The sequence below is a fragment of the Podarcis muralis genome, chromosome 3 (assembly GCF_964188315.1).
Source record: "Podarcis muralis chromosome 3, rPodMur119.hap1.1, whole genome shotgun sequence".
Lineage (NCBI taxonomy): Eukaryota > Metazoa > Chordata > Lepidosauria > Squamata > Lacertidae > Podarcis > Podarcis muralis.
Window position 1 is genome coordinate 27,719,842 of NC_135657.1, and position 27,382 is coordinate 27,747,223.

The 27,382-nt window shown below is 43.3% G+C and overlaps 1 protein-coding gene and 1 non-coding gene across 2 annotated transcripts in view; one reads left to right on the forward strand and one right to left on the reverse strand.

Annotated features, from left to right (window-relative positions):
- The window catches only part of USH2A (usherin), a 433,394-nt gene extending 406,948 nt beyond the window's left edge, over positions 1-26,446 (reverse strand). Inside the window, exons 1-3 of the mRNA XM_028724645.2 lie at positions 25,993-26,446; positions 24,637-25,300; positions 20,810-20,975 (exon numbers count right to left, since the gene is read on the reverse strand). Of these exons, the coding sequence (XP_028580478.2) occupies positions 20,810-20,975; positions 24,637-25,121 (651 nt within the window). The 5' untranslated portion in view covers positions 25,122-25,300; positions 25,993-26,446. The remainder of the gene's footprint in view (positions 1-20,809; positions 20,976-24,636; positions 25,301-25,992) is intronic.
- On the forward strand, positions 19,815-19,887 carry TRNAK-CUU (transfer RNA lysine (anticodon CUU)). Its single transcript has one exon. It is a non-coding gene; the product is annotated as a tRNA-Lys (tRNA).
- Positions 26,447-27,382: the final 936 nt, after the last annotated feature.

Sequence of the window (27,382 nt, forward strand, 5' to 3'; positions counted from 1 at the left end):
ATAAATTTTAAAAGGTTTGTAACGCCAAACATCTCTTCTGGGGGGGGGGGGCATGTGTGTGCTCTCTGCACATCTTGGCAACAGAGCAGAAGGCTGGGCTTAGTGGAGGAAGTCTTCAGCTGTACCTTGACTGGTAGTGCAAGATCAAAAATATGTTTCCCTGCCATTTCAGATAAGATGAATCCACTGCTCTGCTCTTCTGTTACTCTTTCCCATTGTTAAACATGGAGTCACTCTGAAACTACTCTTAACATTTATGGATGTATAGTTCTTATTTTTCTGAACTGATACATATAGTCCTCTCCACTCTACATACATATGGACTGACCTGGACCCTGCTATAATCATCTGAGGCCCTTCCTTGTGTACCTCCTGTGAGAGACATCCAGAAGGTGGCAAAATGAGAATGGGCCTTTTCTGCAGTGGCTTCCCACTTGTGGAAAACTCCCCCCAGGGAGGCATGCCTGGCACTTTCCTTACATATCTTTAAGGACCAGGCAAAAAACATCTCTCTTCTCCCAGGCCTTTGGCAATTAAACAATCTATGGCCTTCTAAACTATGTGTGAGGGGGTATTGTTTTTGTTTATTACAATGGTACGTATTTTTGTGTTTTTACATTGTAAACCGCCCTATGATCCTTGGATGAATTGCGGTATAGAGACTAAATAAATAAATTGAGGCAATAAGCGGTTAATTGCTGCTATCCATGAATATTCTCTAAGTGTCAAAAAAAGTATGAAATGAGATTCAGTCCTAGAGATCTCACCCTGTATGGTTTGGATAATTCTATGATTGTTTACATGTTCTGAGAATTGGATTGTACCATGGTCCTTGTTTGTCTGTCATGACTTAGTAGCTCCGGCTTGTATTTTCTCTATCTGTTTAAATTAATACTATTTTTAATTGGGTTCCTGTGACTTGGTCTCTTTGTTATCTGTTACAGGGGACCCTCTCCTCTGTGGTTCCCCCCTCCCCGATATGCATTCTGACCAGACTTCCAGAATCTTCCCAGCCAGCCTGCTTCCTACTACATTTTCACCTAGGAATTCCCTGGGGTTGGACTGTGATGATGATCTTCTGCAAAGAAAGAATGTGCTCCATTTCTGAACAGTAATCTCTCCTACAATCTTTCCTAACTATTGTTCCTTTTATACACTTTTGTGTTTGTGGTTCCAATTTTATTACTTTGTATTGGGGGGTTGAGGTGGGAAGGTTCCTTTTCCCCCCGCTGTCAGATTACCTTCTTGAATTTAAACTGCCTAATTGGAAAACCAAGCTTATTTTTAATATTGAAATTGGATCGGGATGGCACCATACTTACAGATAACTGCTGGACTGACTATAACTTCCTTTCTGAATATATTAAAACGTGGGCATTCCCGTGCAGTATTAGGTAGGTAAAAATAAGGCATGAAATAAACATTAGGCATCAACTCTTAAGCTCTCTGTCAAGAGTACACCAAGGCTTCTAACCACAGAGTTCAACTGAAGGTAACTATCTGTCAAATGTAATCTGTGAAAGTGAATATGCTTAAGCTGGTGCTATGAATCAACCAAAATTGCTTTGGTCTTATTGACATTCAATTGCAAGAAGTTGCAGCTCATCCAGCCCAACAGACAGCCTGACAACACCAAGAGTGCTTCGGTGACAGAAAGCTTTAAATATAGATGCAACTATCATCACAATGCACATGGAACTAAACTTTATGATCCTTCATAGCATCGTCGGAAATTGGTCGGTCAGTCATCAAGTGGGCAAAGAGGCCATAAGACCTTGCCGTCATGCTCGGCCTTCTGCAAATTCCTTCAGTTAACAAATCATCACAACTCGTTATGAAGGAATACAAATATGATTGACAGCTAAAGGCCACTTGGAGTTGCCACACTCTCACCTGATTTTTTAAATTTTTATTATTTGGCCTTACTATAGACCAGGGACTGCACGATTTGTTACCCACCAAGATGAAGGCTCACTGGTCATGCATTACAATCTGCTGGGTTCTTAACAACCTTGCTGTTTTTGCAGTCCTGCAGAAAGTAGGGTGCAAAAGCAGATTTATTGAGTTTCTAGTGGGCATTTGGCTTTGGAGAGGGTCATAGGTTATACAAATTGGGCTTGTGCTATCTGGGGTCCAACTCACTTTGTCTTGCTCTGCCAAGTGTCAAAATCTGCCATAACACAACTCCAAGGCTCACCACCCAAACCGTCTTTTGCCTACCTAACCAGAAATATGTTTAAGGAAGTTGCCAATAGAGAAGTACAGAGGCTAAAAAGTTAGCCTGTTTTAGTCATTACTACACTTTCCCTTTCAGAGCTCAAGATATTTACAAACAGGGCCACTTCCACCTGCATGAACCTGTCTATATTCTGTAATCATCATGAGAGTCGCTTTTCCATGGCCACTTGCCATCAGAGGTGATGCAAGTAGTGACCAAGGACAGAGCAGCTTTCTCAGTTACAGCCCCAAGCTATCTCCAAGGATAGGGTTAGGTTTCGGGAGATTAAGCAGAAAAGTAGTTCTGAGTGCTGTACTGGTGTCACAGTTCCCCAAACCTCCTGATGACTGTTCTCCATAGTTTCATATAGCAGTTAAAAAGCATTGGGGACAGAACCGTGCCTTGCTTCACCCCACAGCTAAGCTGCCAAGATGGAGACATGCTACTCTTTGGTACTGGTAATGCAGATAGGAATGGAACACTGTAAACTGTGACTTCAATTCACAATCTATGGAGACATTCCAGGAGGATACCGTAGTCAATGGTATCAATAGCTGCTGAGAGAGCCTACAGCAGCAGTAGCATTGTACTCCTCATCTCTCCCTTGAACAGAGTCATCTGTTGGAGTGACTATGGCCGATAGTATGACAAACTCAGGCCTGAAGCCAAACTGGAATAGATATTGATTCAATTGTTTCCTCCAATAGTGCCTGCAGCTGAGCCACCATCTTCCTCTCAAGCTCCTTACTCAAAAAGTGGGTGTTGGAGACTGGGCAGTAGTTGCCAAAACTTCAGGGTCCAGGGAGGGCTTTTACAATAGCAGATGTACCGTCATCTCCTTCATGACATTTGGAACAACCACCTCATGTGAAGGTGAATAAGCCAACCCCAAGATCCATCCAGACAGCCACCTACTGGAATTGCACCATCATTCTGAACTTTAACTCTCCTAGTATTCTCCCTACAAGCTTTAGCTAAGGGTGGAAATAATTTTTCAACCCAGCGGTTACATTTTTTTCATGAGCAACTGCAAGTGTTAGGCAGGGCCAGGCAAAAGTACTTGACACAGACTGCAGAGAGTCCTGGGGGCTAGACAGAGGGGCCCCAAGGACCACATGCACACCCTGGGTTTGAGATTCTCCTGCCTTGCTTTAGCTACTACTTGTTTGTACATATGCCACTTTTAATTCCAATGTCCCTTATGCAGCCCCTCCAGTTTCTTTAGACATTTCCCATTTTTCTTACACAATACTGCAATTGTGCCTTCAATATCCCACCATTTCAAAACAAAACATCCACCCATCTTAAACTCCTTCTTCCTTGAGTATTTCTACCCATGGGATTGCACCTACTATTCCTGTTGAATTCCCCTTGGGTTGCATGCTTGTGGGGGTATCTGGAAACTTGTAAGTGTAGCGGGAGTTGTGACAATGAAGCAACAGTTTGTGGGAGTGTTAAGAATCCTCTCCTTCCACTATTTCTCTTCTCCAAAACAAGTTTTCCAAAAAAAGGACTCAGTGGGTTTTATTGTAGAAATGTGCATGTAATAGCATGTAACATGTTGTTGTATACATGTGGCCATTTGCCATATTCAAAGGGTTTGATTCAGCACTTTGCTTTCTGAACAAAAATACACATTGGGCAGGAAGAGTTCAGTTCTCCCTACAGACTCCTTCAGCAAGAACTACTTGACAATTAGAGAAGTCTGACAATTTAAGAAGCATATTATCATCTGCTTTGCATGTGTAAAAAGGTCTGGATTCAATCCCTGGCCTCTTCACATAGAGCAGAGAACATTCTCTGCTTGCAGCCCTGGAGAGTCACTGCCAGCCAGTGTGGCAATACTAAACAGCTAACCAGACCAATGATTTGACTCAAACTAATGCAGCTTATGTAAAGAGATATCAATTCACATCTCAGTCTAATTATTGGAGAGAATGTTGAAACAGAAAACAGTTTGCATGTGAAATCCCATTTAGGGACTCTTAACTCTTAACATGGGTGGCGCTGTGGTCTAAACCACAGATCCTAGGGCTTGCCGATCAGAAGGTTGGCAGTTCGAATCCCCGCAATGGGGTGAGCTCCCGTTATTTGGTCCCAGCTCCTGCCCACCTAGCAGTTCGAAAGCATGTCAAGTGCAAGTAGATAAATAGGTACCGCTCCGGTGGGAAGGTAAACGGCGTTTCTGTGTGCTGCTCTGGTTTGTCAGAAGCGGCTTAGTCATGCTGGCCACATGACCCAGAAGCTGTCTGCAGACAAATGCCATCTCCCTTGGCCAGTAAAGCGAGATGAGCGCCGCAACCCCAGAGTCGTCTGCGACTAGACCTACTCTACCAACTCTAAACCAAAATATCCCTTTTCTTTCCTTTTACTACCCAAAACAAAGACATGCTGGGGCCAGTTTCCATTTTTCACATGCTCTGTAGTGAAACAAATGCTGTTTCAACAGTGCTAGCTGCTCCACATTCATCCCATTTAAAAATACCCTCAGAGTATCTAACGGAGCCCAGCTATTTTATCAGACTATCCACCTCATCTTTTTTGCATCTTCCTTTATCACCTTAGCATGCAAAGATTTCAACGACATCTGTAAGGCCGAGGCACAGCCACTAGGTTATCTGGGAATACCTGAGTCCTGAAGCTATTCTGAGGGGCAAAAAAAGACCTGGGGGGAAAAGGTAGGGAGAGAAAGGGGAAAATAGAGACATGTCTCCTAACCCTTCCCTCTAAGGATTTGCCCACTCCTCTGCAAAGCAATGGCAGAGACAGAAGACAGAAAAAGAAACCTCATCAGGGGATCAGAGTGACAGAACTGTCATAAAACAGAGGATCCAGGGAGGATAAAGGAGGATTGGTAAAGAAGAGTGAGGGGGAAAGGGAAGAGAATAGGGTCGGGAAGAGCAAGTTATCTCTTTGCCTTTCTTTCTTTTGCCTCAGGCCCATATCGGCTTTTCCTTTTTTTGACTTAACTGGGATGAATTTTAATTGCAGTTTCTCGATGCATTTCATAGGCTGTATATTTTCCACTTGTGTGGAGTGGATTTCCCATTCATCACAGGAATGCAAGCAAAAATCCCCAGAGCATTTTAGCTTTTCCTTTCAAAGTTAGCTCTGCTTTTTTTAAAAAAAATAAAAATCAATAACTTTGGGACCATTTTGGCTGTCTATTACATACTTGCACATGTATTTCAAATTTAATGCTGGTATGATTGCTTGATCCTACCTGTTCACCATCTCCATACACAGATTCAGGTTGATATATACATTTCGCCCAACAATATTCAGATCACACTTTCACACAGAGCTTGGCATTTTGTTTCAGAAACTGTAGGAAGGGTTACAATCACATGCTAGCTTTTGGAAATTTGCACTGTTTTTTAAAAAAGAAAACTCTCAATATGTCAACTATTCACTAGCAAATCCCTTCCCTCTTCAAATCCTCTCTTTATCCCGCCAGTGATCAAAGTCCTCAACTCCCCCCCCCCCTTTTTTTTACTTTCCTTTTTTGGCTAAACAGCAACATTCAAAATATCCCAGCTACTTTGTATTGCCCTCAACATCCACAGAAACTCTCTCTGTTGAATCCGTCAAAATGTTTATAGGAGTGTTTCAGCGTGTGGCGCATGTGTGTTTTTTAACTTCTGCTGCAAATTCAGTATCATCCTTCACCAATATTACTACCTTTCTTCCAGCTTTATATTAGTTCTTTCCCCTCACTAAAACTCTTTCTCTATCTTGGCATTTTAAATCCCCTTTCATTTTCTTGGTTGTCTCTCTTATTCCAATAATATCTTTCTTATCCTTGAAAACATGTCACTCCAATTCAGCAGTCTTATTACATATGCTCCTAGCATTTGTCTAAAAGATATTTTAGCTTTTCTCTTTGCCCTCCTTTACTTTTCTTTCTCACTATCTCCTACAATGTTAATCCCTTCTCAACGGGAAATGGTTTTCCTGCAATCCAAGACTTTCCTTTTGTGCGCAGTGACACTAGTTCAACCTGAATCCCTCAAAGAACCATGTAAATTAAAAGAAAGGAAGGAACCAATGATGGGACTCTGGTGAGCACCTGAAGCAATTAACTTGATGTTGAAGAACTAGCTTTGTATTAATACAAATTTAACCTCACACAGTGTGATCAGAAAGAAACCAGAATGTGGTCTGCCTGTGAAGGTGCCTCAGCTATTCCAGATAATCTAAGAGGTTCCTTCTGATCACCTTGCATGAGCCTTTAATGTCCACCTGTACCATGCAGGAGAATATTTCAAATGCAATGAATCAAGTACATTAATTGCCTGGGCAAGAACAAACTTAGGATTCCAAAACTCCAGTCCAAAGGTTTCACTGCTGCTGATGCCTACTAAAGGATGCAGTTTAACATTTAGCTCCAACCAAAAGCTAGCTGCTGTACAAACATATGAAAGCCAGTTGCTGCCTTACGAAAGTGCCTGACAAAATAAAGATAAAAAGAGGGAAATACAAGCTTTATATAACATTATTACAGGTCTGGTGTATTTTGGAGGAAATTATTGGGGAGGGGAGGCCTATTTTAGCAGCAATTTCAATCAAATACATAGGGCACTATAGTCACTCCTGTTGCACAGCCATGCCCCACATATTCACTATGAAAGCATGTCCCTGAGGAATGATTTGTTCCAAAACACATTGGGTCTGGAATAAACCTTAATTCAAGTGCCTGGAGTTGTGTTTTTCTTCTTTTGCTGGCTAGGAGCACTTCCCTGGTTGTGTGGTAGGTTTTCTTCCCAGTGACAGTGTGTACAAGCCAACTACAGTAATTTAGTAAAAACCCATTCAGAGAGGAACAAAGACACCAGAACTCAAGCATCTAATGAAACTGAATGTTGGAAGATTCGGGAGAGGCAAAAAGAAAATACTTCTTCACACAGCACATAGTTAAGCTATGGAATTTGCTCCAACAAGTGTTAGTGATGGCCACCAACCTGGATGACTTCAAAAGAGGAATAGACAAATTTGTGGAGGGTAGCTATGTTCTACCTCCACTACCCTGATGGCTATGTTCTACCTCCACTGTCAGAGATAGCATACTTCTGATTCCCAGTTGATGGAAACCACAGGACGGGACAGTGTTCTTGTGCTCAGGTCCTGCTTGCAAACTTCCCATAGACATCTGGTTGGCCAGTGTGAGAAGAGGATACTGGACTAAATGGACACTTTCCTGATCCATCAAGGATGTTGTGGTATTCTTAAGAGATAGATCAAACCAACCCAACAACTTAAATTAATATTAAAGGATCTGCAATACTTAGACTTAACTTAGGACTCAGCTACATGGGCAAATGAAAAGTTCTTTGTGCATGATTTATGCACTCTAAGACCAGATGGCGCTGTAGAGTTTCATTTTTGCTAACCCGATTTCTCATACAAAGTTTAACTGAAACGCTTCTTTGATGTGTCTAGATCCAGCCTAGGACTCAAAGTTCCACTGGATGACTCAGCAAAGCACCTCTCTCTCTGATTCTGATTTCCATATGTGACGTTAACATATATGAGAGAGTCTGGAGGGGAAATAGTTAAATAGGTTGCACAGACAGGACCCAGGGGGGTGGAGTCAGTGGGTCTATAAAACTAGTTTTGGGAGGAGTTCTGAGAGGAGTTCGTTGGGAGTTGTTGGTGGGCAGTTGGTTGGTTTTAGTGGGTTGGCTGGTTGGGAAAGGCAGTTGGAGAAGCAGTTGGGAATAGAGAGAGTTAGGGCAGTGGGTTCTTGAGTGTGGGGAGGTAAAAGAGATAGAGAGAGGAAAACAAGACTAAGTAAAGAGCAACAACGTTTGGAATGCTGTAAAAGTTTTGTTTGTGTCTGAAATAAAATACACTCTTCTTTATTAATTGAAAAGCTGACTGAGACTGAAGTGAGGACCTGGTTGGTGGCAGCGGATTAGTGGTGTACAGGTCAATAGTCCATGAGACGACCGGGGGCTCCGTACGAACGCCACACCGTATTTGGCCCAGAGCCCAAAACCTGACAAAGTTCTACTCTTTGAACAGCTGCACCCAGTCCTTTTTTTTCTGGGGGTACGCAGGGGTACACATACCCCTAAACATTTTGTGAATCTAAGTTTGGCCTCATTGAGGGGCAGTATTTCAATATGAATAGAAAAATGAGAGTAAAAAGGTAAGGTAAAGGTAAAGATACCCCTGCCCGTTTGGGCCAGTCTTGACAGACTCTAGGGTTGTGCGCCCATCTCACTCAAGAGGCCGGGGGCCAGCGCTGTCTGGAGACACTTCCGGGTCACGTGGCCAGCGTGACAAAGCTGCATCTGGCGAGCCAGCGCAGCACACGGAACGCCGTTTACCTTCCCGCCAGTAAGCGGTCCCTATTTATCTACTTGCACCCGGGGGTGCTTTCGAACTGCTAGGTTGGCAGGCGCTGGGACAGAGCAACGGGAGCGCACCCCACCGCGGGGATTTGAACCGCCGACCTTTCGATCGGCAAGCCCTAGGTGCTGAGGCTTTTACCCACAGCGCCACCCGCGTCCCTTGGAAAATGAGAGTACCCTTAAACATATTTTTTTTCAGAAAAAAAAACACTGGCTGCACGTTTAGAAGACAGCCCTATTTAGGGAAGTTTTTAATGACTGATGTTTTAATGTATTTTTTATCTCTTGTTGGAAGCCGCCCAGAGTGGCTGGGGAAACCCAGCCAGATGGGTGGGGTATAAGTTATTTATTTATTTATTTATTTATTTATTTATTTATTTATTTATTTTTAAAGATTGTCAAAGGAGACCTGGGTGAGTCACATGCACAAGTTTGAACCAAAAAGGCTCGAAGCGATAATGCAAGCTGGACCCAAAATAGCACTAGTTCCTGAACGCTTCTGGCCTTAAAACCCTAAAAGAGACATATTGGGGTGCCCACCAAACATATCTTATTTAACCTACACTCACACTTCAAGTTCTACCCTTTTTTCAACTGGACTAAAACACAACCAGTCCCAAAGCACAAAGGGCTCTCTGCAACATCAAACTGTATTTAGTTAAATAGTTATATACTGCTGCTGATTAGAACAATGCTAAAGTGGTGTGCAATAAAACAATTCAGTGGAAAACAACAGTTCCATTCATGGTGACCATTCAACTGGTATCAGAGACCAGGGAAAGCTTGAGCAAACAGATATGTTTTTAAGATCTCGCAGAAGCTCACCACAGTAAGTATCTGCCATATATTGGTAGATGTTTTTCCACAGATTGAGGGCTACTTTGGAAAAAGCCCTCCTGCAACTTGCCATGAAATACAGGCCATGGCATAACTAACCTGGTCTTAAATTGCTTAGGGCTTTGATAAGTTAACAGTTCATACGGGAGCTTTTAGATGTGCATGGTAAAGTGGTCCACTTGGCAACTCAGCAACTTCGTTTTGCACCAGCTGCAGCTTCCAAAACAGCTTTAAAGACAGACTCCAATGAGCACATCACAAACGTCCACACTTGAGGTTGCTATTACATCAGCCACTATGACTAGGCTATCCTGGTCCAAGAACAGTGATAGCTGACACTGAGATCATTTGGGCCTCCACTTAATACCATGTTGCAACAGACTTTCATAGTTAGTCATAAGGCGAGCCTGTTGGGTCAGGCCAGTGGCCTATCTAGTCCAGCATCCTGTTCTCACAGTGGCCAGCCAGATGCCTGTGGAAAGCCTGCAACCAGGACATGGGCACAACTGCACTCTGTCCTCCTGTGATTCCCAGCAACTGGTATTCAGAGACATGCTACCTCTGGTAGTGGAGGTAGAAAATACCCACCCTCCCCTTGGCTGGCCTGCATAGAATCATAGAATTGTACAGTTGGAAGGGACCCTAAGGGCCATCTAGTCCAACCCCCTGAAATTCAGGAATCTCTGCTAAAGGATCAGTGACAGATGGCCATCTAACCTCTGCTTAGAAACCTCCAATGAAGGAAACTCCACTGTCAAACAGCTCTTACTGTCAGAAGGTTCTTCCTGAAGTTTAGTCAGAATCTCCCTTCTTGTAACTTCAAGTTGTTGGTACTCTCCAGAGCAGGAGAAAACAAGCTTGCTCCATGTGACAGCCCTTAACATGAAGCAGGCAGTGTGGCAAAGTCACTATCCTTCTCCTCATCTGCAACAAGCTTCCCTCCATCCACTCACAATGCAGAGAAGGTAAAGGAGTAGAACTTTAAATGAGCAAGAGAAAATTTATGTTCAGCAACACAAATATAAAAGCAAAGTCAAAACCAACAATGTAATTTTTGGTAGTCTCAAGCATCATAAAGACTACTTCTAAAATATTATACAGCAGAGAGACCTGATGCAGTGGCAAATATAGCACACCTGTACAATTTATAGTTATGCTGAATCTTGGGCAGGTGCAGCTCTTGTTATTCCTGTGAGAGAATCAGCACCTGCTGAAATTCCCCTTGTTAAACAAGTAGTAACAGGACCAGAGCCTTAGGAATAAGCCGTAACAATCAAGGGCAACTCATCATCACGTGTAAAAACCAATCACGAACAATTGCTTCCTTGCCACATCATTACTGTGTTTTCCCCCTAATTACAAACGAAACAGGATTCCAAATCCAAGGATCTTGATTATAACATCAAAAGAGACAAGTTAAAGGATTTATCAAGCTGTCTTTTAACACCAAAACAGCTACATCAAAAAGGTTTACCAAAATTAATTTAAACAAAAGCTACTGGAGTTCATTTGATGCAATCTTATAATAATGCAGGCATTCTCCCCACCTCCTCCGCCTCTTTAAAATTACAGTTCTACCACTGATTTAGGGTTCTCCCCCACACTCTGAACTGTATGTAATCATGTAAATTAACAGTAAAATATAGATGTCAAATGAGGTATTGTTCTTGAAGAAAATCTTTGTTCTTTTATCACCCAAAGAATAAGAAAGTACTTGCAGAGATAAGAGAGATTAGCAATAAGAAGTACACATTGATTAATCCATAGGGCACGTTGGAATAGAACTACTTCCAGGCAGATGCTTAAGGGCATCCACATTATGATTCCACCCCCTCCCAACAAGGTTTCAGATGTACGGAATCAGTGAACCCAATCCATACAGACCACAAAGCTCCCATGCTGGCTTCATGTCAGTCCATTGGTAGTACGTGCATGACCGTCCAGGACAACAGCAGGAACTCCCATCATAGCAGTGGAAAGAGCATATGCAGCAAAAATATTAACTCTCTGCACAAATGCTTTATTTTGGTACCACTTTCATTATTGGTATGACCTGCAGAGTTGTCACCCATGATTTAAAAGACATAAGACTAAATCTTCTGGGAGATTCTCCTCCAAAAACACATTAAAATGAATGGGAGCTACTAAGGAGCACAGTGGATCGTTCTCATAAAATTTTCCATCATAAATTATGTTCCTTCAATATGAGGGTGGTCATGCAACCTACTTTTGCAGTGGACAGCCCTTTCTTTGAAGGCTTCTCAGAGGACAGTCCTCTATTTGAAAGCAACCTCTATTTCCAATGTGGGGAAACTTTGGCTCTCCAGATGTTGCAGAACTACAACTCCCATCACTGCTGGTCACTGACTATGCTTGCTGGGGTTGGTGAGAGTTGTAGTTCTGCAATATATGGAGGGCCAAAAGTTCTCCACAACTGTTCTTTTTGGAGGACTGACCAGTCCAAGTCTGGTTTAAAGATAACAAAATATAAGAAGAGAGAACAAGGACCTTGAGGCTACCCATGAGCAGTTAGTACCTGGACAGCAGGCTGTGCCAATACATAAGTCACAGTCTTGTTCACCAGCAGAGTGAGATGTATTGTATTTCCATTTAAATTATGGAAATAATGTCTAAATTCAGGTCTATAGTATAAATTAACACATGCAAATGTTATGCGAATAGGTGCCTTTTGTTGTTGTTATTCCCAACTCATTTCTTGTTGAGGCTTAAGTGGGCCTCTCTGATGAATAGTCTGGGTGGGTACATTTTACTACCCATCTGCAGTTGATGTGTGTCTGTTTCACTAGCACTTGGGACACTATGCATGGTGCAAACCCCTGACTGCTGACCTGTGACAGGGCCTTTCTGGTGGTAGTTTCGCATTTTTAATTTCCCTGGGGGAAAGCGTCCCACAATTGTGGAGTCACCACTGAAAATGCCTGTTCCCTTGTTGCCACGAATTACTCCTCCTGTGTGCAAGGGCTACTGATGACAAACGTAAGGTCAAGGTAAGTTCATGTTGGAAGGGGAGGTCCTTGAGATATTGGGACAAAACACAATTCTGCTACGTATTCAAAACAAATTATAAGTATATATACATTTTCCCCCATTTCTAGAAATATAACTCAGTCATGTGGAGGTTACTCATATGATCTAAACTCAAGGGAAATTATGAAAAGTAGGTCACATTCTGGATAAGCCAAAGTGACCCCTAATAATGATATTAGAAGGTAGGGGGAAAGTGTCCAGAACCCTATGCTACAGTGGGTTGCGAGAGCCTGGGGCCACATGAAGGTGGTAGAGGGAAATGGACGGACTACACATGTGGATTCAAATGGACGGACTACACATGTGGATTCAACTGCCCAATGGTGTCTGCATTACGCAGATCACAGCCACAGAAATGAGAAAAGAAGAGCTGCTCCATTGTCTAAAGAAGTCACTTCCTGGTCTGCATGGAGAAGCCATTTTCAGTGGAGCCCAGCCACAGAAGCACACAACTGTATTGAGGCAGCACCAGGTGTTGAAATTTTGCACCCCTAACAAGGTTGTGCAAGGTTGGTACACCCCTCCATGCCACACTACTGGCTACAGTTTAATAAGCATAACAGCCTGCCCCAGCCCCTTTATGGAGCCATTCATACATTTATGCAGGAGCAGTCCATCAACAAGGTGAGGTGAAGCTATTTGGCACGGGTGGCTGAGCCAACCTGCTCCCCCTCACCATTGCACCACTGCCAGCTATGCTGGAACTTTGCCTGCACCACTGCAGCAGTACCACTGCTCTCACCCCCAGACCCTTGCTACTGTCACTGCATTGTGGCTGCAGTGCAGGCACGGCCACAGGCAAGGGCGCAGTTGCGGTTGTGGGGCCAGCAGGGCATTTTGCCTACACCAGCAAAACATCCTGGGCCGGTCCTGCATACATATCACACTTAGGACCTTTTACAAAATATAAGTAAAACAATCAACTGGGCATCAAAATGACATCAAATTAAATAGCAGCTGGTGTGGACAGATACAGCAATAGGACTTACTCCCATGTAAATAGCATGCAGCATTTCAGCCTTACAAGTAACCAGAGAATGCAACTTGAAAAATAAAAGATGATAAAATACTTGAGGCCCAAATAACGTGAAATTACAGATAGGTGCCTTGATCACAGCCTGCGAACCTTGAGGGATGCTCCTCTTGATTTACTTTTACTTTGTACACTTAAGATGAGGAAGTAAATGTTTTGCTCAGGCTATTTAAGGTTGTCAGTTTCTTGGCATTAACTATAAAATATAGACTACCTAAAAACATTCGAGGAAAATAATAAAAAAAAGATTTTACAAATTGGAAAGGACAAGTTTTCTCTTGATAGTCAAACAGTTATGATGTAAAGCGGTCTCATTAAATCATAAGTACTTTAACCTTTTCTTGAAAGAACTGGAAGATTTAAAGATTTATAAAGAAATTTTGCCTAAACTAGGAAATGACTCACATTTGACATGCATTGAAATGATAATGCTGATTTCAACAGGCACTCTAAGAGCATTTTGCTCCCAGGAGAGTAATTCAGTTCTGGTTACCTCTTTGCATTTCGAATTTAAACTTTCTTTCTAGGGCTTTTAATGTGCTGCTGTCTGCCAAAACACGGCAGAGTTACACAGATATGATCAGGCAAAATAAAGGCTAGTAAAAACATAATTTAATAATTACAGACACTGAATTTGCAACAAACATTCCTAGCTGGCAGACTCTTATGGACACTCACACCATATCCAGTGTGGATATCAAAGCACAACATTCCTAAAGAACTTAAAACTTCATCCTTTCGTTTATCCTTTTAGACAGAGAATGTGAGGGAGCAATCCCAAGAAAGCTAGATTACATCTCAATCCTACAGAACAGTCAGAACAGAGATTACGTATCACCTGCAATAACTTATCTGTGGCAGGTGGTTTGTACCTGATCCAGGTGTAGCCTATCTGCTACCCTTTTCAAATCAACTGTTACCATGGGGGAGTTTCTATCAGCTGCCCTAGAGCCTCTGGCCCATAGCCTGGCCTAAAAGGCCAATAAAATAACACACAGTGGAACTGCCGGGTTTGCATGGTATACAAAGCCGTTAAAAAGTGGAGGCTGAGCAAAGCTGAACTGAGTTTCTGGTCAACAAAGCGGGACAGCAAGTGTTGGATTGTACCCTGGCGATTTTTTAAAGAGATGGCAGCCTGGAAACCTTGCTCCTTCTACTTTATTGAGTAAGTAACAGCCATTTCTCAATATTCTCTCCAAAAGGATCCAATAGTAAAGGTCTTACTACTAGCATATAAAGCCCTAAGCAACCTGGGGCCAGTGAACTTAAAAGATCACCTCACTCCTTATACCTGTGCCTGATCTTTATAATCTGACCCTGAGGCAGATCTTGCAGCGCGTGGCACTGTCAGGCTGTCCTCAGCAAGAAACTGTGCATTTAGTGTGTTGGCACTAGGATTAATGAACTCTCTAACTAATGAAATCAAGCTAGCACCGTCTGGTAATGAATTTTAGGCACCAACCTGAGAGTTGGCTATTCAAGCAACCCTTCTTATGAAAACAAATTACTGTTCCTGTAACTTTCTAGTCATATGACCCATGCTCCCCCCCCTTTGATTTCATTGTTACATTGTTTTGGTTTTAACTGATATTTTGTACTCCTCATAGTTTTTTGCTTAAATCAGTTTTATGATATACGAATAAATAACATAAATAAAACAGTTCTGCGGGTGGGAAGCCAGTTTGGGCCCTGACACTAGTATTGGGAAGGTGAGGAAAGGCCAGCTGTTGACATCTTAGTTACTGTAGTGGAAGGTTGGAACATGGAATTTTGGACTAGCATCATATTTTTTTCCTCATAAAAATGGATTTCCCACTGTCAAAAAGTTTATTCTGTTATGGGTTAACATATGAAGCTGCCTTATACGAAGTCAGACCACTGCTCTATCAGGCTCAGTATTCTCTACTCTGACAGTAGCTGTCTAGAGGCTTCTAAAAGTGGAAATTTTTGAGGTGGACAAACCTCACAAAAATGGCGCAGAGAAAACATATTTGTGTGTCGTAGGCCAATATACACAAAACCTGGGCTAGAGGGACGACTAGGAAATCTTTGAAGAACAAAACAACAGGTGTTGCCAGGGGCCTTGCACATGCAAACACTGCACCTTATGCATAAAACATTTGGTCTCTTGCTGAACTGCAGCCTCTCCTCACCCAAACTTTTCTGAGACCCATATCCTCAAGTTGTGGGAGTTATATCTACAAACCTCATGGGAACAGCCCTCATAATAGTGGTAAATTCAAGCCACTGACCCACAGAGCCTAAGTCACATGTTGTCAGGCTTCAGGGAATCAGCTCCCCCCCCTCCCCCCTGAACAGTAGATAAGCAGAACAAAGGAAAATGAGTTTTCTTACCAATTAGGAACTTTAATGATCACAGCAAGAGAACAAATAATCCATTTCCTAGGAATGGTGGTGCTCCCAATTAAGAGTCCCACCCACTTCCTCCCTAGTCACCTGTATCACTACTGTGTCTTGTAACCTGAGCTCGTAATCTGTGTGCTTTCTGTTCTGCCACCCTATCAGCTCTTCTTGTCCTTGAGCTGGGTGGATCAGTGTTTCCCAACCACTGTTCCGCGGCACACTAGTGTGCCGCGGGATGTTGCCTGGTGTGCCGCGGGAAAAATTAAAAAATTGAAAGATTTTTTTTTTTAAGTCAAATTTTCGATTGGGGCGCCGTCACTAGATGACCCCTGGGGTTCCCTCCCTCCCTCCCGCTCTGTGCCTCCCTCCTCCTCCTCCTCCGGGGAGGCCCTTCCTGGCTCTCGGCCAAGGCTTGGCGGCTGCCACTCACTCACTCGCTCGCCCACCCGTCCCTCCATCCCTGCACCCGGCCTCTACCCCTCCGTCCCCGGCGCGGGGGCTGCCGGGATCCGTAGTCCCCTCGCCCTTGGGCTCTGCGCCCGCGCGGGGTGCGCGAACTACGTTTCCCAGCGTGGCCTGGCGGGCCGGGCGTTTTGTTTGAAGCGCTCTTCTCCCGGCCATGGAATGAGCGCAGCGGCGGCGGCCGGGCGGGCAGGGGCTCTTCCGCGCAGACCCCGCGCAGCCTGCCTGCGCCCCCCGGAGATCGGGTGGCAGGATGGAGCCCGGGGATCCCCGCGGAGGCGGAGCGGCAGAGGCGGAGGCTGCCCCCCAGGTAGGGCTGCGTCGGGGTTTTTTTATTTTTGCAATGCTGCATCCGCGCCGGAGGGGACGCATCGGACCGCGGGGAGACCCCTTGGCGGGCGTGCAAGGCAATGCATGCGTGCAGGCGTTGCATGGAGTGCAGTGCAATGCAATGGCAACGCGGCGCCCTGCATGCATGCATGCAACTTCCACCGGCGCTCCGGACTTGGCAGGTGAGGGGGGTCCCCAGTGGGCGGCAGAGAGAGCCGGGAGGGGGAAGGGGAGCCGGGGGGGAGCAGCGCTGCTCCCCGAGCCGAGCCCGGGGGGAAACTTCGGCGTCGTTGCGCCGGGTGTTGGAAGCGGAGGCTGGCGGGGGCCCCTCACCTGCAAAACCTGGTCGCCTCTCATATATTTCATGCATTGCATTCATCGCCCGCTTTCTCCTCCAAGGAGCTCCCGGGGGCGCACGTGGTTCTCCCTGTGTTATCCTCGCAACAACAGCCCTGCGAGGTGGGTCAGGCGAGTGGCCCAAGGGAGCACCCAGGGATTGTCCTGGCCAGGTGGGGTGATTTGAACCCTGCTCTCTGCCCGGTCTTCGTCCTCATTTAGCCCCCACATGTGCATGACTGTGCATGACTGAGGTTTTCCCCCCTCGTCTTGGCTATGGTGTGAGTCTATGCTGTTAATTAATGGGGTTCTGCCTTCGGAGAAGATGAGCCAGCCCTCAAGGAGGTGATTATGTAATTTGCTAGCAATTCATGTCCCTCCCGGCGTGACGCTGCGCGCTGACGTCACGGGGCTGTAATGGTGGTGTGCCTCGAGATTTTTTTCATGAAACAAATGTGCCTTTGCCCAGAAAAGGTTGGGAAACACTGGGGTGGATGAATGTTTTCCAGAGACAGTGAATCTGTTAGCTCTCTCTCTCTCCCAGTGCTTCTTCTCCTAGTTGTTCCCCCATCCAGTATTTCCCAGCTTCTGCCTTCTGAACTATGTCCCTCTGCAAACCACTGTTCCAAATCTACACTGTCCTCCTGCTCCTGGGAAGATTCAGGATCCTGATCAGGACCAGGGGGGGAGGCTCCTACCATTCCTCCTCAGTGCAGCCCTCCTCAGCACCATCCCTGACATCTGTGTGTATTAAGTCTGAGCAGCTCTTCCATCTGACTATAGGAAAGTGAAAGAGATGGGACTGTGGGGCCTACCAGTAGCTCTTCTTCTTGTACTTTACTCCAGCTGGTCATTACAAGAATTCTATAGCTAAGAAAGCATCATTGAATTTTGCCTTTTCCCTCCTTCCCTCCAATTGTTTTCCCTTTTGTGTTGTGTCTTTTAGGTTTAAATCCTGAAGGCAGGGACTTTCTTATAGCTGCCATTTGTACACTACTCCAGCAACATTCTTTTATGAGCTGAAAATTGGGATAAAAATGCTTTAAATAAATAATCAAGTAAGCTCGGCTGGACAATTTGGAAACTCCAAGCATTTCATGACAGGTCTCACTGCAACCTCTGTTTAAGACCAGGATTGGCACAGAAGACACTGTTGCATCCTAATCATTTAAGAAAATGTGACCTCATTTTCACTGCAAAATCCCAGAATTTAGCAACTTTTCGGTCCACAAGGTGTGGTTGACAGTAATAGCATAAATGTAACATCTTCTGCATGCAAAGTTCATTAGCCTGGCCTTAAGGTCACTGCTTTTAATCCAACAGCCAAACATTTTATTCACACCAATTTGCTGGTACATCAAGAAGAAGAAATAGAGAGAACCAAAGGAGGGAGGAATAATAAAAGGTAGGAATTGGTTTTTCAAGAAATTATCAAAAATAATTCTGACATAAAGAAAACTGCTGCACACAATTGCTGAAAAGGTTAACAAAGGATTTATATTGTTTCAGAATAGCTGTCAGTCACAACATGTCTGCCAGTACCTCCTATAGTGCTCATGAAAGGTCTCAGTAATATCACCTCAAAACCCATCATGCATGAGGAACTGTTTGCTCTTCCTACTCAGTTCCTGTTTACACTGGATTGGCCTCTTCTACATGTCCCCATGGCAGCCATTTTGTGTTATGTGACACTCCCACAGCAGACATTTTGTGAGTAGTGCCCATAGCACTTCCTCAAGATTTCAATTGTACCCACCGGCTCCAAAAGGTCACGAACCCCTCATTTAGAACATGTAGTCTCTTATACAAAGTACTTGTAGTTGGAAGTACCATTTGCATCATCAAATAAATGAATAAACAAGCAAACAACATGTAAACTTTAGACATTGGGGATGGATGAATAGCATCCTGGGTTTAAGAAGTATCATATACAGGGATTGCATAGTAATCGCACCATTAGCTCAATCCAGTACAGAAAGAACTGTTCACATAAAAGTTATACTTCAAATAAATTAGACATCACATAAGTAGAAAAGTGCTGGTGTATTTGTGTGAGTAAAATGCAATGTTCTAAATTATACAGATTGCCAATACCCTGATAGTACTGATATCCTCTTTGACAGGCATCCCATTATTAGTTAAGAAGAGCTTGATGGATCAGGCGAATGGCCCATCTAGTCCAGCATCATATTCTCACAGTGGCCAACCAGCCACTTACATTCCTTTTTTAGATTAACCTAACCACCTTGAACAAGTTGGCATCACCAGCAAATGTGACCATCTCACTGCTTGCCCCTAAACCTGCATCATTCATGAACAAGTTAAAAAGCTCAGGACCCAAATCTGATTCTTAGGGGGACTCCACTTACATTCCTCTGTTTTCGGGGGAGGGAGGCGCTGACATACCAACTTCCTGGAACTGCAGAGTTCTGTGTTAAATTCACTCCACCTCAACCCATTTCCCTTGCCTCAATAAACGGAAATTGCTGCTTCGATTTTAGTTTTCCAGTTCTTTCCAGCCACACCCTTCAAATTGGTGCTGGACTCACAATTTGTCTATCGATTGATTCATCAATTGCCAATAGCTCAAAACACACCTCAAATAGATGAACATTTATTGAATTTTTTTTCTCTCTTTGCTGTATCTAATCAGCCAGCATGCTGTAAGTTTTTGTGGTAAACCACATCCATGTGCATGGGCCTCTCTCTGCAGGAAATAAGAGGGCGGATGCACTCTGGTAACTTGGCAACCAATGCTTTGCTTACAGACCCGGTAAAAAGCTAAAAACGTTAGCTGAACTATTCCGTTTACCTTTACTGCAAGCCCAGAGCCCGGCTAGCTCAGTCGATAGAGCATGAGACTCTTGATCTCAGGGGCGTGGGTTTGAGCCCCACGTTGGGCGCCAGATGAAGTGAAGGACATGAGGCAGGAATTGATAATGCAGGTGAGCTGCAAGCAAGCTGCCGGGCAGCTCTGTGGAGGCTCCTTTTATTGACACAATATGCAAACCCAGGCAGATACATTTTGGGCTGTGACCTTTACACATCTTCCAGTCCCGAGATCGTGGAGTGGTACATAGTTATTTTGGCACCCTTTTCCACTGCGTCATTTTCCCCTTGCACAGTGTATGATGGAGACAAAGGTCTCAGAGATAAAGGTTATAGACAGGACACCACAAAGCTGTGGCTTTGTCTGTGAGGGGGAGTGTGCTCCACATCCGAAGGTCACGCGTGCAGGTAGCTGAGGCTGCCTGCTGGTGGGGAGTGTGCTCCGCACCCAGCAATCATCCCTACACCACTTACATTCCTTTTTTAGATTAACCTAACCACCTTGAACAAGTTGGCATCACCAGCAAATGTGACCATCTCACTGCTTGCCCCTAAATCTGCATCATTCATGAACAAGTTAAAAAGCTCAGGACCCAAATCTGATTCTTAGGGGGACTCCACTTACATTCCTCTGTTTTGAGAACTATTCATTCATTCCTACTCTCTGCTTCTTGTTTTTTCACTAGGTACTGGTCCATAAATGGATCTGTTTTATCCATTGATGGTTAAGCATACTCAGGAGTTTTGGGTGAATTGCTTTATCAAATGCTTTTTGAAACTCTAACTTCCTATACATATACTAATCAATGCTTTATTTTTTAAAAACTCTGAAAGGTTAGCCTGACAGGATCTACCCTTTTACAATAATATATACCAGTATATAGCAATATATTTTAACCTGAACTCTGCCTCTTTGGTGTTTGGTCAGCTATGCCCCAATCATACAATTCAAGACTTTACCCATGCTAAATGTGTGTGTGTTGTCATTTCACTCACCTGCACGCTAAGATGATTCCATTCCTTCACAAGAATTCTCCCCAGTGTCATTACTTTTATCGGTGGCTGCAGCCCATTTGCAGTGCGATAATAAAACATGGTCTCTTTCTCAGAGACTGTAAGCTTGAACACAGTCTGCCCATCAACAGCTTTCTCCACCATACACCTTTGGAAACAATAAAGAAGGAAAGTCAAAGGTCAACTTCCAGAGGAGTAGCTGAGCTGTATTACAAAAGCCACAGGAAGAAGCGGGAGAAGCGATGCCGTGTTTTGCAGGCAAATGCCTCTCTCCTTGGGTTAGGTTTTCACTTGGGGTAATGCAAATTAAACATAATCATCTGTGGCAAGTGGAAGTGCATGGTGCCCAATGCAGGCCACCATTGCTACCAAATGTAGAGTTGGGTTACACCACTGATGTTTCATCAATGCCTTTGTATTTTTGTGCATGCATAGAACCTGACAGGATTTTGTACATGTGCAGAATATCAGAAATGCATGGAGCAAAGCAGGCCTCAGTTCCTTTTTCATTGCAATGGTTTCTGTAGCATGGTCTTAATCATGATAACCCACTGAAGGGCAGTCCTAGGACTCAGCTAGAATGGTAAAGAAAACGCGATTTATATGTGTTGTATATGCGATATAACATTGTGCCACCAGATGGTGATGTGGTGTCCCGTTTTTCTCTACCTGTTTTCCCTGTTTAAATTTACAACACTTTAAACCGAAGCACTTCTTTGATATGTCTAGATCCAGCCCTATTTTCACTCACTGTACAGGGTAGAATGCCCTCCTAAAGGTCAAATGACAAGATGTAAAATTTGCATCAGTTTGGGCTGTGGGTATTGTCATGAACACAGCAGGCAGGGAATAGAAATGCAATCATTTCCTCTCGTACTGTGGTCTTCAGGAGAATCCGCCTTGCTTTGCGTGAACACTCAGCTACGTAGACTGGCCTATATGTTGCCCATACTTGGGTCCTTTGCATTTCAGACCAGTTTTAGTGGACTGAAAACAGCCTGACCTGAAAGCCAGGGTTGCAGTAGGAACATTTGAGCTAGAATCCTCCCAGTTATTCTTTCCCTGAATATGGAGTAGTAGTATGCAGACATGTTTAGGCTGAGCAAGTGTGGTTGCAAGCAGCGCTGACCTCCAAAACCTTGCAAACTGCTCCCTGGCCTCAGCAACTATCATTTTTGGCATTAAAATGGTAGGGTTGGGCCTTGCCGCTAAATTCAGTTGTATTCAGTTAGAATGGCATGTTCATGGCAGAATCTTTTGCTGCTCTAAAGATGATAAAATTATAACCTACTTTATACATGATCGTGTTCTTATAAGCAATACTTATATCAATAACAAACATTGAAATACATTAGAACGTGTGTGTGTGTGTGTGTGTGTGTGTGTGTGTGTGTGTGGTTTTTTGGGGGGGGAAACACTGTTGCATTAGTTCAAAGTTATAAGCCACAACATGCCAAAAAATGGCTTAATACTAGTTGCTCCTAAGTCTCGTCACATTGCTTTAAACTGGATACAGTTATGGTTATGCCCGTTGACAGATTTGTGACTAACACACTTTTAATCTGATAAGATAAATAGAGTTGGACCATTACTCCCTTTCGGTAATGATTTTGATCCCATCAGTATTTGTCAACAGAATCTTTAAAGCCAAACATGCAGTCTGCAAGTTTACTAAAAATGCATTTCTTAACATATTGCCAATTCTGTTTGCATGTAAACATGTTAGTTTTTCGTTAACAAATATTTGATAGAAGACACAGCCAAGTAGGAAAATATTTATGAACTGGATTTACCCAGTTCCTGGATAAACAATAATTGGATAATCCAGGGTTTATTAATTTTGCTTATCTAAAAACAAACACCCCCACATGTGGACCCCTACATGTGTCATGACTTTAGCAAGGGAAGTGACCTTGATGTGTAACACTTTAAAATAAAATCCAGAATAATTGCATCATTTCTTGTTGGGAATTTTGTTTTCCTCTCTAGTATTAATTTATAGCTGCTCTCCAAGAAGTTACTTCTTTTTGAAGAACGTAGACCACCTTGGTAATACTTCCTGAAATGTGGGATAACAAACATGTTAGGTAATAAATAAATAACTGTACCACATGGGAGATGTCCTGCCATGTGCCCACTGCCAATCTAGAAACTGAAAGGGCAGTGCTTTCTGCTGATCATATTTGTATTCTTCAGTGGCTTCAGTCATTGTGGACCATCAGATTCTACTGAATCAATGGATGGTCTCTGTGGGCACTTGAGCTCTTGAATCATTTCAGTCTTTCAAAGAGAGGCATGACATTGAAGATGGTTTCTCAATCTGAAAAACCGCCATGAACAAGAAACACAATACTTAAATGCAATAGGGTAGATTTGCCATTGTTCTGTCATGATGCAAATGAGGTATGAAATTGTTCTGGTGGTATGAACTGGGGCAATGATGTTGCCCTGGCATCACCTTGTGGACCTACAGGCTGTCACTTTGGTATCGGGTTAAACTGGAAGGTCACCAAGTAGATCCAAAACAGGTTAGCTTGCTTCACAACATTGCAACTGTAGATACAAGGTGAATCTTGTGGCTGGTGCACATACCTGGTAGATACAATATAACAATGGCATATGCCACCTTCTGTGTAATAGATTATATGTTGCATAGTAAAGAAATGAGCCTCTTAAGGAAATGTATGCCATTGGAGGGGAGAAGTAATGGATATGAGACTCTAAGATTCCATCCCTTTTGGCTGCCATAAACCCAGCTATACTGACTCCTTTCCTGCCAAACATTTGGTAATAAACTTGTAAATTGGGATTGCAATTGACACGGAGCATAGCAAGTCTTCCCTTATATTGCTGCACCTAGAAAGTGACATTGTGTGCATTTGCAAATTTTATATGGCAATACAGCTCCATGTTTACCTTGTAGAATAGACCCCCACTTCAAAATGCAATTGGGAGGGAAACCACATGGATGTTAAAAGCTCTGCACACAGAAAACAGAAAATGCTAGGCTACAACACTTCTAACCATATTCGTTTTCCACAGACAGAAAACATTTTCCATGGTGAAGCCATCAAACATGTGATTCCCAAATGTAGTCCAAAGTGCTGGAGTCCAAGTAGGGCTGTACCAAATTATCATCATAATCATTATCACCAATCTTTGTTTATTCATCATCATATACTAAAAAAAATGTTGTTATGGTAACTCACAACAGGAGTACAGAACAAATAGAAAATAAACTATTAAACCTGAAAAATAATAAGCAAAGCTAAAGGCAATCCTATATTAAATCCCATGACAGCAAGATCACCATAAAATATCCCAACAGCAAATACCAGCAGTGGGCAAAAAGGTAAAATGAAATGCCAGGAAGAAAAGACACATCTTTGCCTGGTGCCAAAAATATGATAACACTGGCACTAGGTGGATCTCTCTAGGAAGAGTGCTTCATAGGGGAGGGGCCACTGCTGAAAAGGCCCTCTCCCTTATGGCTGTACTTCTGTCAGAGAGGGTATTTGGCAGTCCTTTTTTAATGACCTCAAGGTTCAAGTAAGCACATAATGGAAAAGGCATCCACTTGGTAGCAGGGCACCAAGCTAAGCAAAGTTCTATAGGTAAAAAGCAGTACTTTGAATTTTCCCTGGAAAGTGGGAACATTTTGGATGCCAGTGCAGCCAGACTAGAATTGTAATATGTTCAGAGTAAGGATCAGGTTGTCACATCCATTTTATATACACCTGAACAGTAACTTTGTATGCTACTACTATGACTGATTTTACAGATAAAGTCAACACCTGCCAGCTACTTACATTACACCTTCTTTCTCAGGTTTCAACCACACTATTAAGGTAAATGATGCCCCAAGCTTCCGAGCGTGGGGAGTGGAAAAGCAACCCTTTAGGTTATGAAAAATAAAGCTTGATGAGTTGCTCAGTGATCCAGGATGCAGGTCATTCTTGTCTTTTGTGATGCAGGCACCCTGACCTTTTGAGAGCATGGCAGCATAAGGGGCAGGTGATGATCTGTATGGGCACTCCTGAATGCAAAACTGCTGGGTACAGGAGAGGATACTTTCGACAGCAGCAGAGCTTTGACAAAAAGCACTCCGGTCTGGCAGCCCACAGGTAGCCTGGGTTGGCACAATGGAAATGTTTTTGAAAGAACCCACGTTTTCAAGTCTTGGGAAGTGCCCCTGAGAGCTGGCCAGGGGTAAAGATGTATAATGAGCCATTATGAATGTTTCAATGGCATGGAACAAGAAACCACAGTGCAAGGGAAGAGCCAGGCAAATCATGTTTACAGGAAGGTCTCCTCTTGATAAGGCATCCCTAAATAAGTAATGATGACTGCATCAGTGGCAATGCCCTTGGGTAGCCTGGTTTAGAGATGACGCAGCATTTCATCTTAATCTGAAATCCTGAGGGTGTCGCCCGTCTCATAACCAGCCGCAGACACGTGGAAAGTGGTTAACACCTGAAAGCCAACAGAAAAACAATGTATAAGGGAAATGGGTGCTTTGTACATAATCAGGCATATACCTAAGGCCAGACTGACCTACATCTGCTGGGGAGGAGAGACATCAGATGCAATAGAAAATCTATTTTATCACTGTAATGGCATATGAATATGATTCTCCCTTGTCTGAGCTTCTTATCTTCTGGATTTAAATAACCCCACATAAATGAAGTTGTATAATACCTAAGCAAAATGCAGAACTAGATATAAGGAAGAATTATAATCACAAAGTAACTTTGATGGGGAAATGCATATGTGAAGCATGAAGCCCACAATACAGGAATTTTAAAAAAAATAAATTTGGCACATACAGGAATTTTTTAAGAATTATTTTGGCACAACTATCTGAAACTTCAAATTCTGTATTTGCATGTGGACCATGTATTTTATTTCAGCCACAGAGTTTTCTATAGTTGAGCTACATAGAGCCACAGCTTTACAATTCTATCTTTGAAGTGCAGAGACCTTTAACTCACGCAATGCCAACAACTGCAAGCAAAAACAAAAAAACCCACCTTCTTAGCATGCAAAGTAATTTAAACATGGCATTTAGAAGTATATAAACACATGGCACATTTTTGAAAAGATACTCTAAGGTTAAACACACATACACACACAACTTTAAGTTTGCAAAGCACTTTGCATCTTACCCCGATTGTCCATTTCACGCAGCTCCTTTTAGCTCTCAGCAAAGCTGATTAAAAACATATCACCATCTGTCCTGCGTGACCCTTTTCCTAGCAAATGTCTGTGCTCTTTCCGATACTATAGATAGATAACTTGGCGCATATACATATATATATATATACACACAATACCGTGTAATTGTTATTGATAGGTAAGTTGAGTTGTTGTTGTTATTTATTGCATTTCAAAGAGACGACTGCTCAAACCTTCGGTTTGACAATTGGTTCAAATGGCAGGAACACTAGTTCCCGTTGCCTGGCAACCGTGGAGTTACCCCCAGTAATTCTTAGTAAACAGGCCTTGGCAGGAGGCGCTGTGGAAGGAACACTCAGGTTCCCAGGTAAAGTATCTCAGACAGTAAGCACTTTAAGTGGGATGCCAGGAAACTGTCTGCTCTCCTCATGCTTACATGCAGGACTCTTAATCGCAGCGGGGGGGGGGGGCAGGGGGGGTGAGTCTGAAGCACTCAGGACACAACAGTGCATATCTAATTTTAAAGCAGCAGCGTAGAATATGCCGTCAACACCAATGGGGGTTGGGGGGGGAGAGGTTATGTTGCTGTTGTTTTCCTCTCTCTCTCTCTCTCTCTCTCAACACGCTTCATGTGTGTGAGGGAAAAGCAGTGTGTCAGCATACTCTCGCATTGTTGCTCAAATTCAAAGCATAAAATATTTAATACAGCCAGTGGCAACAAATTGGTTCTTATTCCCTTCCTTTGTGTTCAGGGGTTTCCATTCCCTGTGTTTCACCTGCTGCTTCAGCCGCAGAATCTTCGTAGTTGTCAAAATGGCAGACAAAGCTTCTTTCCCACCAGAGGAAAGCAATACTTCAGTATCAGCCCCCCCTGGGGGGAGGGGAACCCCACCACCAAATAAGTCAGGTTTCCCTGCTCACACCCACACCGTGTGTTTAAAATCGCACCACTTTAACAGCCATGGAGAATCCTGGGAACTATCATTTATTAAGGGTGTTGGGAATTATAGTTCGGCGAGGGCAGCAACCTTAACAAACGAGAATTCTCAGGCTTCACTGAGGGGAGCCATGACTGTTGAAGTGCCTCAGGTGACAGGGCCGGAACAGATTCTAATCACACGAAGGGGCTGAATTCCTCAATATTATTTACTCAATTTATATCCTGCCTTTCTTTCCAAAGAAGCCCAGGCTGGTAAAGACATTAATAATAATAATAGTAATAGTAATAAAATGGTAACAACAATATATATATATAATCTTTAAAAGTTTACTACTTTCCAAAAGCAGCTAACATCCCTTCAACCGGTGGTCTCAATGTTGCTGAGAACAGTGTCTTTCGGCCATTGAATGCCTGAGTAAACAGGAATGTTTTTAAATTCC